At 37.0% G+C, this 12890-nt stretch overlaps 1 protein-coding gene across 1 annotated transcript; it reads right to left on the bottom strand.

The window, feature by feature from the left end:
* Positions 1-493: 493 nt before the first annotated feature.
* On the bottom strand, positions 494-11641 carry LOC109073821 (interferon-induced GTP-binding protein Mx3-like). Its single transcript, XM_042747870.1, has 13 exons — positions 11406-11641; positions 11204-11316; positions 10997-11104; positions 8810-8964; positions 8582-8720; positions 8287-8485; positions 6718-6796; positions 5740-5862; positions 4835-4967; positions 4408-4552; positions 4188-4263; positions 1225-1434; positions 494-1147 (listed from the first exon to the last, which is right to left on the bottom strand). Exons 1-13 carry the CDS (start codon positions 11612-11614, stop codon positions 923-925), a joined length of 1914 nt encoding a protein of 637 aa, XP_042603804.1. The 5' UTR covers positions 11615-11641; the 3' UTR covers positions 494-922.
* Positions 11642-12890: the final 1249 nt, after the last annotated feature.

Raw genomic sequence — 12890 nt, 5'->3', positions numbered from 1 at the left:
AATAAACTCGGACCAACAGCAATAGACACAAACAAGGGTAACACACTGATTCAACAAAAAATGTTTGTTGGTGTTTGTCTGTGCAGTCTGAATTATCCTTAAAAGTACCATGAAATCCCTAAACATTTGTGCACTAATCCAATTCTTTTGGAATTCTTTTGGATTTTGAAAATCAAAATCATGTCCTTCCCTATTTGAATCTGGCACACACACAAGAACTTGCACTTGAGCGCCATTTATAGAAGACGGAACTGCACATAAACCTCATTGGTTCTCACGTCCATAGTTAATATTGGATATTTGAATGTTTAAAAAGTTATCAAGATTTGGGTTGAAGCTAAACTCTGTAAGGCCTCTGTATGGCCCTCCAGGAACTGAATTTGCACCCAGCACTAGAAAAAACTATGTATATAACTATGTTGACAAAAAAAAGTCAATCAATAAGAATTTATTTATTTTTAATATTCAATAGATAAAGAAGTAATGAGAAAAACACATAACACAGCTGAGGCACTCAGACCTTTAGCCCCATTAATGTTGTTTTGGATAAAAATTATTGCCAACATGAAAACAATCAAAAGTATTTGTATTCTGCCAAATACAGAATTCAATACAAGGTTATGCACTTACAAGGCTAAAGGCTAATAATTAGTCATTAATTACAGTATAAGGGTTACACTGCATGTATTTGGTTTAAAGAAATAGCAGAAATCAAGCAATATATTAAAAATATATGCTAAATAAAGTTTTATGTATTAAGTTGTTGGCTGTATTAAAAAGTTCACCAACTTATTTAACATTATTGCAAAACTGTAACTTGGTGGTTAGGATACTGTGTATTCATATGCTCAAAATATTTTCATGGATCAAGCTGTCAAATAGGCTATATTATGTATAATGTAAGATAACATCCTTTGATCTCTCAAATAAAATCACTAAGTGCTTCCTGACCAGCAGTCAAACGGGCCAGACGAGACTGCAAGTCTTTGCGTCTTTTGCTGACGTCAGAATCCTCAAACAAGAGCTCGCTCACATTTGCCGCTTCCAGTATACTCAGCATGTCAGTACACAGGAGCTGAGCAGTCTCCTTTAGCATGTAGAAGGAGATCAGCATTGGAAGTTGGTCAGCCATCCTCTGCACCACAATCTGAAAGAAAACAAAGAGCCACTAAGATACTTCTCTCTGAACAAAGCTTCAAATTCATTACTGAAGACTAGATGTACCTCATAATATGCCTGCAGCATTTCACTGTACTTGCTTTTTATATCAAAGACAGGTAATTGCGCTTCTGAAAATTTCTCGCCGCTAATCTCATTCAAGAACTTCAAGTAGATGGGATCTTGAGTGTAGATCATGCATTCCATTTCAAACTGATCCATGATCCGCTGCTCTGTTTTGGCTTGCTGGCTTGACTGAATATTGTCGACTTTGTTCTATAACATCAAGTGAAGAAGTACAGAGAAACAAGAAGTGAACTGACAGAATTTTTGTACTTTTGTTAAAATTCCGTTTAGAATGTTGTGTCCAGGCATGCTATGGGGAAACTCCTGTGTAATCTGAATTCTGAAGCCTGATTTGTTTACGCTTGTGTAGCGGTCCGCCAAAAGGGGTGGGGCCACCTGCTATATAAATTAGCTGAGTGCCATTTCATCGAATTTTCTCCTTCAGCGCGAAGATCATCTCCTCGCTGGACTCTGAAGAGAAGAAGCAGCAAGAAGCTTGAAGCCTACTCGCCTCTTCCCCTGCAGCATTCCGGTGGCCTAAAAGAGCATTTCCTGAGCAAATTTTCACTGCAACTCTGTTTCAAATGTTGCACGGCGAGTGAGGCTTGTGCAGGTAACCCCTCGCTTGCCTGGGCAACATTCACACTGATGCTGTGCTCACCGGGACAGACCGCTCTCACTGCGAGAGCATAAGTCTCACCCTGTTTCACTTGTGGATCGGCTTCTTTCATGAAGGCAATCCTCACTCGTCCACTCTTCCATTACAGCGGGGCAACGACACTGACTTTTTGGGCTCAAGTGAACTCATGCCAGCACAAGACCTGCATGTTTCACTCTCCCCGCAATGCGTCGACTCACCGGGGTATTTTACACATAAAGATAAATTCCCCTCATCTGCAGCGAGCTGCTTGAATTCCTTCAGTGGGTCTGAGTAGGAAGCTCTTTTGAGGTCACCCTGCCTTTACAGGATGGCCAAAAACATCTTCCTATGGGCACAGTGCAACCTACTCTCACTGAGTGTAGTCCACATGCCAGGCAGACTGAACAAAGGAGCAGACAAGCTGGAGGAACTCATTCCCTGGGTTGATCCAGCTGCTATCGGCAGCCCCTTGGCCAATTCCACTGAGGAAGGACCTCCTCTCTTTATGTTTGGCACTTCAACAGGAATCTTTAAAGCTCCCAGTGAGGGTGACTAACACCATTTTGGAGGCAGAAGCCCCATCGACAAGATGCCTCTACACCCTTAAATGGTCAGTCTTTTCTGACTGGTGTGCAACACGGAGTAGGGACCTGTCCTCTTTTGAAATGTCATCCATGTTAACCCTCCTGCAAGTGCTGCCTGATAAGGGTCGCTTTCCTTCCACACATAAAGTTTATGTGGCTCTCTTTGCGATGAAAAATTACCTTTTTGTTAAGTTCCTGAGGGGAGCCCTTCTGGCTCTTCCTAACTCCGAATTTACTCTGCCCAGTTCAGGCTCCTAGAGTGTATGTACAGCACTCTATCCACTTCCAGCATTCAGGGCAGCTCTTTGTTTGCTTCGGAGGCCACTCTAAAAGGCTGCCAGTCATGAAGCAGAGACTACCTCACTGGATAGTCCTCGCTTATGCCTCAGTGGGCTCACAGTGTCCTATTTGAGTGAGAGCCTATTCCATCAGGTGAATGGCCTCCTCCTGGGCTTGAGCCAGCAGAATTTCCATCAGTGATATCTGACAACTGGCTGGTCTTCGCTGTCTACATTCACCAGGTCTTATAACTTGGATCTCCCTGCCCTCCAGGCACAGATTTTGTCCACTTAATTTAATCCCCCTCTGTAGCTTATAGCACGGCACTATTGGATGCATTCCTCATAGCGTCCCTTGATGCAATGGGAGAGATTGTTCTAAAGGGAACACTCCGGTTACTATTGTAACCTTGGTTCCCTGGGATAAAGGAAGAAGTCTTGTGTATGCTGCCTTGCTATAAGGCTGCACGCGAGTCGATGACTGTCACTATCAATCGAAAGATTCTGATGAAATGGCACTCAGAGATGACTCACGAACGTGAACAAATCAGGCTTTAGTATTCAGTACTACAGCTCCAGGCTGTCTATGACTGTCACATCAGTCAAAAGATTCTGATGAAATGGTGCTCAGAGCAAACTTATACAGCAGTTGGTCCCACCACTTTTGGCGGGCTGAAGTGCCATGTGTTCATGCAGCTACATGAGATTTTTGTGATGAGGGTTCAGTATTCAGAGTAAACAGGAGATTCCCCATAACATATATTGTGAAATTGCTTTTTTGTTTATCTCAGTGAACTACGGTTATGTATTCTACAACCGAATTGACTCCCGAAAAATGCAGCTAGTGACATATTTTTTTTTTTTTAATTCTATGAAGTGTGTACGGAACCAAACTAAACAACTAGTTAATGATGTATTTAAATGCATATAAGAGTTATATTTTCTGTATGTGTGGTGCAAGAAATCACAGGGTACACTTTGACTCGCTAGTGTTGAAAGATCTTGCTAAAAAAACAAAACAACAGCAACAACAAACAAGAACACTCAAAATAAACTCAAATCCAAATGTGTTATCTTGGAAATAAGCCACATACCAAAATACAGTGACCTGCATTTGCCTACTTCATCACTTTATAAGCTGAGCCCAAAACAGTCCAAAGACACAAGTTAATAAGTGATGCTAATAATAAGTGGACATGGCAACCTTTCAAGAGCACGCTCTGCAGAACAACGTTCCTAACATTAACAAAACATTGTAAAATTACTGTTATATTACTTTAGTCAAAAAAGCGGTTACAATGATGTCAATCATCGCAGTTTTGAGAGTGAGTTCTGTTCCGAACACACATGAAACTGTAATTTAGGGGATTCAGATTCACTTCCATATTTAAATGCGGTTGTCACTCCTTAAACTTTACAGTGTGTACATGGCCTTTGACACAAATATGGAGCAATATTTACCATAGTGGTATTTAGAAGAACAGGGAAGTTTTGGAAACACTGGTGAGACACGTCAGTGAATTGCTTGAGAATGATGTCCAAAAGTAAAACAAAAAGACAAACAGCCACAAATAATTTAGGCTTGATAATTCAGATATGATACTACAACAACATTCAGTGTATTCAGTGTACAGTAATGCTTTGATTTTAGGTTCTAGTTGAACAAAGATGTGTAAGAGTACCTTTAATGGAATTGAGCGATTTGATGGCTGGCTCTTTAAGTTTAGCCACACGGTCCTGCAAAATCATCTCAAAAATTCTGTAGTTGCTGAAGCCGGGCAGTTCTCTTCCTCTGTAATTCTGGCTAAGCTCCTTCGAACTGTCAACTTGTTGGGAGCAAGAGGGATTTTTTTATTTTTTTTTTCCATATAAAAATGAAAATGAAACTCTTATAAAAGCTGAAAAGGTTCAAAGGGTGCTGATGTTCAGTCCAACAGCACTTTTCACTGTTTGTATCTGCTTTTACTTTGTTGTCAGAGCAAAGAAATTGTGTCACTGAGTCTGAAATGTAAGTAACTCAATATTAACTTGTTTATTAAACAATATCATTTCACAGTTGTGCTGTTGGTCTGAATATCAGCAAGTATTAAATTTGAAAATGTACTGACAGGACATCTTTGTGTCATTAAGACCATCATTCCACTTCTTGAATTCAGACCGAAGCTGGACAAACAAATTTTCCTTAATGATCAGCTCTCCTAATGATAAGGACTTGATTTTATCATTGAATTTTGTTAATATCTGTAAGAAAGAAATAATAATATTTGTTACATGAGCATGTTTTAAATTATATTAGCATTGTACCTCTGAAGAGGTATAAAGGAGGCAATGTTAATTTGAAAAAAAAAAAAAAAAATAAATAAAATATGAATTGACAACACAGATATAATACCATAATTTTTATGGTTACAGATGACATCTACAGCGGAGGCACCATGTCTAATGTGACAATGTTTGGTATTATAATTCTCAATTGTTTTACATTTTACAAATGTTCTGTGCTAGGTGACGTTATAACACTTTTTTTATTCACTCTCAACCCATCAAACAGTATGAATACAACTCTTCATACCAAAGGTATCCCAAAACTCTTTATACGAATGGTTTATTCAAATAAAGATATTTGGGTTACCTTTGCAATGTCTTCAGAATGTTTTGAGACATTTAAACATTGTGCTTACAACATACAGGCCAATTAAATTAAGAAAATTAATAATTTTAGGAGGGTTTTCATACATTTCAAATTGGTGTGGATTTCATTCTTTTTGAGAAATTTTGTTATTGATTTGACAATTTCACAATACTAAATCATTTAGAGGAAATGTTCATATTATTTTGAAATTATTACTATTATTATTATTATATGGTTAGTTGCATAAACAGAACTTATCTAATGGTCACACTTTAATTTGGGGTCCAATTCTCACTATTAACTAACTCTGAATTCATTTCAGCCCTAATAATAATTCTGAGAAGCATGAACTCAAGAGGCTTAAGATGATTAAATTCTTACTTTAATGAGGAACTGTTTGGCTCCCTTCAGGTCCTGTGGTGGTCCATCTTCACACTTCTTCAGCTCATTCCTCACTTCCCACAGCTGCTTTTTTATCTGCTCATCAAGCTTTGGCAGTGATTTCTGACAGTGATTAATAAAAAATGGATATAATAAACCCAACATATGCACAGTGGATATAGTAAGGAGCATTGGGGATAATGCATTACAAGTAACACGAATTACATTACCGGATTACTATTTTCAAGTAAGTAGCATTACTTTTTAATTTACATTAATTTTTTACGTTACTTTTATATAAGTACCAGTTACTTTGTTTCCCCATGTATTGACTGACAATTCTCCTGTCCCCATACTGAAAGAAAGCAGGAGTAAGTGCAGAGGCGTTGTGCGCGCTGTGTGAACATGATCTTACCGTAGTTCTAGACTAAATGTCAACATGAATTTACTGAAGAAAAAAAAACAGATTCAGTATGCCTCAAAATAAAAAATAAAAATAATAAAAACTGTTAAACGCAAACTCAGAATATGACACAAACCTGCAATAATGTTAACACAAAAATACTTTATGTATTGAATCCCATTTTATTAACCAGTGTCTTCCATGCTGGTCTTCAATAATCCAGTTCAACCATATTAATAAGTAAAAATATGACTGTAGATAAACATAACATTTTGGTTTCCTTTGTTTGTATTTTGTTTTGTTTGTTTGTTTGTTTGTTTGTTTGTGATTGAGAGGAAAGTGTAATTTTTTTAGTGAGTAACAATATTGTAATGCATTACTTTTAAAAGTATCTTTCCTCAACACTTGTTATAAGAGGGAAAATATGAATATGTGCATGATTATAGGATTTGGGCTCAAAATTAGTGAGCCACCTAACTGTTTTGGCTTTTGTACCTTCTTCAGTCTGCAGTGGTGTAATATCATGGTCTCTCAATACATTTGATATTTATATAAACAGGCATTTACAAACTTACTTTAATATGACTGACGAGATCTTGAGTGAGTTTGATGGCAAGACATTTAATAGTCGCTTTATTCTCATCCAAGAGGGGTCTGTAGAAAAACAGAAGGAACACTTTGAAAGTGGCATTAATATGTAGAGAATATAAGTGAATCTGATTAAAAAATATATTTTTAAATCTTAGATTTTATAATGATATAGTTGGATATATGCAGCATTTAATTTCGGCCCACAGCCCTCAGTCAAGTTTGATTTTTTGTGGCCCTTCATACCGAAGTATACATCAATGACTATACTAAAAAAATGGAAACTAAGGGAAGCTAAGGAGAAAAGAGCATAAGGATACAAAAAAGGCTGCGGTTCTCTCGGTTGGTGGTGCATCTTTTTCTTCCACACTTTTTCTGAGTTTTCTGAAAATATAGGCAGAAAATGTCTGAAAACCGAAATATAACCAAGGATTTATTTTTTTTTGGGGGGGGGGGGTTTGCATTCATTTTTCTGTTTTGTGCAATATGACTTTAAATGTGATTAAAGTTTTGATTCATGCTCAATATTTTTAAAATGCATTTTTACGCATGCCTGTGCACATGTGCTTTTACCCCAAACATGTAATACGCGTGCGCATGACGTCATCGTTTTCACAAAATTTGTTTTCGTAGTTTACACAGCGACAATAATGGTATCATAAAAACTTTGAAACCTCTTTTCAAAAGTTTGCATGCTGTTGTCATGTAAATGATTGGACAAACACAAGGTACATAGTAAAGATGGTGACATACATAACACTGGATAGTCTTCATGACATGAAGTCCAGTACATGCAGAAGTTCATCATTATTAGTCATCAGCTTTTATACAATATGTAGGGCACCGTGTAAGAAAAACCTTCAGATTATACACAACTCAATTCTGTCTCTTCTTTGTAAGTAACCAAAACCACATATGAAAACACGCAATGAAAACGAGGAGCGTGTGTCTGCAGGGCATAGCTGCTTTCTTAGAATGTATGGAGTGACAGACAACCAGTTGTCAAGTCTGTTTCTGTTAACACAGCAGGGCTTCAAAAATGCGTTTGTGTGAAAGTAGTCACTGCTGGTCACTACTGATTACATGTAATCTGGATTACGTAAACAGATTACAAAAAAACAAGTACTTGTTATTAGACTTTATTACATTTTAAATTACTCGTAATCACAGTAACGTATTTATTGATTTCATATTATTCTACAAATAATTAAAATGTATTTATTTGTAATTTATTGACTCTCATTAATTATTCTTTATAATTGTTTCAATTTTCCATTCTAAAATAGCCTACCGGTTATAGGCTATACATTAAGAAAGTCTTCCAGTTTTGTGGACATTCACACAAAGAACAGTCACTAGTCAGGTGGATGTAATTACACAGACCATGGGTTTCTTTTTTTGGAAACGCACCCCTGGATGGAGGCTTTTGTAAATACAGTATTTTGTTTATAAGGCCGAAAATTCAATTTGTGCAATGCACAAATACTTACTAGTGCATACTGCATAAGATGAAACATGTCAACAACAGTCAAATTATATTTTTTTTAGATTGTAACCTGAAAAAGTTATGATTTTGGAAGAAATCTCTCTCAATTTGTGTCGCCTCCACCAGAGAAACTTTCTCATCGATCTGTTGTTGTCCTCTACACTTCACCATGACGTAACCTTTGCGGAGAGGAATCACTTTGTTCTGGACAATGGCCAGAATATTCTTCTCGGTTCCTCTGTCTATGAGGTCTGGCTTGGTCAAAATAGCTGTGTGAATGAAAAACAGTTATTCTCTAAAATGTTCTGTTTGCTGACAAAGTGCTGAAAGATATGAGATGTTGTGCAAATAATCATCTGCATTACCAAAAGTTCTTACACCCTCAGGATCTACTTCTTGTGCCATTTTCAGTGCTTCAGTTGTTGCAATGTCTGTGTTACATGGGACCACTACCATGTTTATAGTCTCTGGCTTCTCAATAAATTTCATGATCAGACGTTTGATCTATAAGACATGAAGACAAGACATGAAGTTTTAAAACTGGATATATATGGTACTGAATCTGGAGTGCAAAATCAGATTATAATGCATACCTGGTTTCCAATATCTTGTGGTTGTCCTTGCACTGGGACTCGAGCGATTCCAGGTAGATCGATCAGTGTGAGGTCACACACATCCGCTGACCTGACCTCTAAAGTGATGAGGTCATCACAGATTTTCACCCCTTTTCCAGCCAACTCATTCTGGGCTGTAAAACACACACTGCATGATTAACCATGTGTTTCTCAACACGATCACACTGCTCGATGGCCTGGGGCTTCATTAAAGTGATGTGAATAAATAAACAGATTTGTCTTAGCCTGAATGTGTATGCAAATGAGTCAGGAGGTAATTTTATACTCAACATGAATATAAAAATGTATACTTAAGTCCTTTAAGGCCATTTTTACTACAGATGGTAGATAACAGATCTCAGTCGCACCATTATTTTATGGCCCAAGGATTCTAATCGGGGTGTCGCTATTGGGGGGGGGGTGTTTACAGGGGGCCCCGAGATATTGGAGGGGCTACTAGAAAAAGGGACGGGCCTGATCATTTCTAGCAATTTCTATCGAGGAGGGTCCTAAAGCAGTAACCTGTGCAATGGGCCCAGATTTCCTGACAATGCACCTGATTTTAAAGCTGCAGTCTGCAAGTTTTAGCTTTTTGTCGCCATCTCTGTTTGAAACCTGCAATTGCAGTTATTTGCACAATTATCTTTATTACGTGGGTTGTGCACCGGCATGGCTCCAGCGCAGATCAGTTGAATGTTTTGAGGAGTATGTGTGGCTGTCAGTCACCGCACCGGTGTGGATATTGTACTTCGGAATCACAGATTCTAGCCTACGTCTTGGAAGTATGACCCAAATAAGTATTTTCACCGGATATTGTCATCTGAACAAGTAAAAAGTCTGCCACTTTTGTTCTGACCAACTCAGGAAAAAAAAAATACAATAAATCACGCTAACAATGTTGATTAAATCTATTGATCACTTAGCTCATATTACATCAAACTGTGTTAATAGCCTCGTGGGAAGCACACTGACATATAGCGCCGTTGCGCTTCAGGCATTTCAGAGTACGAGTCTCGGCTCGCAGACCTTTCCCAATCCCATCCCCTTCTCTCTCTCCCACATTGCTTCCTGTCTCCTATACTGTCCTATCCTAATAAAAAATGCACCGCTGGCCATTAAGTGTAACTTATAAGAGGCTGATTGAGATTCAGTGACCTGATATACTCACAGCAAAATTTGGTTTCATTCTTTGTATAGAAGTACCAAGAAGCTGTAAACACTGTTGCAGCAATATTTTGTTAAAGAACATCCAGACGCTGCTGAGAGTAACGTTTAGATGAATGCATGCATGTGCTGCGTAATTTCCTCTCAGTAACAAAATAAACACACAACAAACATGACAGCGGTGAGAAAACAGCAGTTAAGAAAGCATCTGATCACAGAGATATGGATATGTTTGCACCAGCTCCTAACAGATGAGGCAATTAAAATGGCACTGTTATGATAGTTTGATTATAAAGTATATTTACAATCCATAAAATCTATACATAAAAGGCTTTCACCGACAACCCTTTTTTTTTTTTTTTTAAGTTTCATTACAAGCTGTTCCCACACTGGCAATGAGAAATTTTGAACATTTTATAGTTTTTACATTTAGCCAATTTAATAATATTTACATTTATTCATTTAGCAGATGATTTTATCCAAAGCGACTTCCAAAAGAGGAATGTAGCAAGCGCTTGATTGATTGACATTTAATAGCTTTTTAAATATTAATTTTTTTTATCAATTTCACATATAATGTATTTGTGACAGCTCTGTAAGCAACAAAAGTGTCTGGGCATGGATCATGTTTTGTAACCAGTCAGAGTGAACTGGTTTTTCCAGTTTATCCAGCAAAGGGTGAGGCTTCTGTGTGCAACTGAAGGAATGATATAAGGTCAAATTCCCATCATGACTTTATGAAATGGTTACAATAAAAAGAAAATACTAAGAACATAAACTGTCATTAAACCATTATTATAATAAACCCGTTACTAAGTTCAGTTGTTAACACTCTTTGAATTATTGCTTATTATTCTGCACATCACTGCTTATGCAATAAAAACAATTCTTTTTGATGAACAAAGCTGTTATTATATTGTGAAATGAATTTACTGATTGTCAATTTGCGTGTTATGTATCAATAACACTGAAAGGACACTAGATTTTAAGAGTTTTACTAACCTTCTTCAACATGTTTTTCAACTAATGAAGGATCCCCGAATTCAATCATCTTCTCCTCATAAGACAAACGTGGCCTTTTGCTTGCGGAACTTGCCAGTTGGTTATACACTTGAAAATGTGTTGTAACATGGTATAAATTTAGTTGTAGGTGTAAAAATTTAGAACCAGTTAGGAAAACAAAATGAGATTGTTAGTTTTTTCACTAACCTGCTTCAGCAGTTTTTTCAGTTTTCTTCTTACGGTAAGACAGAACAGCTTTCCAGCTGACTCCCCCTGTTACGTTCCTCAGCCGCAGCTCTAATGGACATCTAGTGACAATCCTATCAAAAATCAGTAGAAAAACAGATGTTGACAAAATATTATTTTAATGTTAACACTCTATTACACACTCTCACACACACACACACACATATGAATTTCCAATTCACCACTTCCTCTTGGTAATGCAATTCCAGACAGTGCTTCCAGCACAGAGCTTTTCCCAGAACTCTGGTCTCCGATCACTACGATAGTCGGCAATGCCAAGTCCTTCTGAATGCCAACCGAGCGCAGAGTGTCAATCAGGTCAATGTATGGACGAATGCTCTCCTCTAAATGATGGTGAACCTCACCCTTCATTCCATGACTTAATAAAAATACAAAAATTGGAAACACTTGATTTTAACTATTATATTAACAATAAATTATACATAAAAAAGACAAACCCTAATCCTAACCTAACCATAGAGTACATATAGTTATTACTCAGTACTTAAATGTATAATTGCACTGTAACAAGTTAAAATAAAATGTAACCAAAAAATGTACATTTTATTTGTAATTTTGTGTCACCGTATGTCCTTTTATACAGACATATTGCTTTTTTATTTTTTTTAATTGTTAATTTTTTATTTTTTTTTTTTTTTTTTTTTTATTTTTTATAATTGGTATTTGTGTTAATTGTAGTTGAAGTTGCCTTGTACTTAAATGCACATTGCTTTATTATTATCTAGAGCACATAACAAGTAAACTAGGTCTGTAAATTCATATAAAAATATTTATTAGATTAGTAATAAGCAAAATAAAATGTATACTAGCCTTTCTTTTAAAGAATTGTCAGTGTCTTCAACATTATCTTGAACACTGCTTCGAGCTGAAGAAGATGATGAAGAGAAAAAATAGCGCATGCTTAAATTGGCCATTTTCTGAGAGAAAAAAAAATGAAAAGACAAAAACAGATAAATGTCCTTCTTTTTAGATGCCTCTTACAACTGTTATACTTGACCCAAACACAGTGTTTGTGTCGATGCTGAAGAGAAATCACAAACAATTTGTGCGTCAGACTTAATTTATAGTGCATCACACCTATAAGACTGAATTCGAAAGTAAAGAACAGACTGAACACGTCAGACATTTTCATAATTCTTCCTGAGAGGACCTGTTTTTTGCATAGGAATTAGCATACATTAGTGTGTATTTGGTTGTGCCTATACCTTCAGGACAGAATTGAAAAAATGTTTTGCATGAAAACTCTTTCCTTCAGCGGGCGTACGGCTCACAAGAAACTAGTCTCGCAGAAGAACGTCGCTAGGGATTCTGGGATGCTTATACAGATCATTGCTTCGGGCCTTCCTGAAATCACATGTGTGTGCACTATATATACTAAAACTAATATAAATATCCCATTTCTTGGGTTAAGTGGGTAGGCTTGTGGGTTAGCGCGACCTCACAAAATATGCTATTCATAGTGGCACCACATCCTGGTATTTCTTGCTTGACAAGGTGTTATGAGATGTTTGTCCCTGCATCACGCAATGTGCTACCCATGTTGCAATTTTTAATCATGACAGTTTTGACTACTGGTACAGATTTCTTTTCCTCTGAATCAGCTGGCAATTAGTAAGCCGAGTTCTGA

This window comes from Cyprinus carpio, chromosome B21 (assembly GCF_018340385.1).
Source record: "Cyprinus carpio isolate SPL01 chromosome B21, ASM1834038v1, whole genome shotgun sequence".
NCBI lineage: Eukaryota > Metazoa > Chordata > Actinopteri > Cypriniformes > Cyprinidae > Cyprinus > Cyprinus carpio.
Note: the sequence above shows the minus strand (reverse complement) of the source record. Positions and strands in the feature narration are given on the sequence as shown.

What these genes read in the sequence shown, in the direction of transcription:
- LOC109073821 (XM_042747870.1), bottom strand. Translation starts at nt 11,614, where the DNA reads ATGAAGGGTGAGGTTCACCATCATTTAGAGGAGAGCATTCGTCCATAC. An exon ending in ATCTCGTCAGTCATATTAAA is followed by an intron (nt 5,863 to 6,717) that starts GTAAGTTTGTAA and finishes AATCACTGTCAG; the next exon opens with AAATCACTGCCAAAGCTTGA. An exon ending in TAATGACACAAAGATGTCCT is followed by an intron (nt 4,553 to 4,834) that starts GTCAGTACATTT and finishes GCTCCCAACAAG; the next exon opens with TTGACAGTTCGAAGGAGCTT.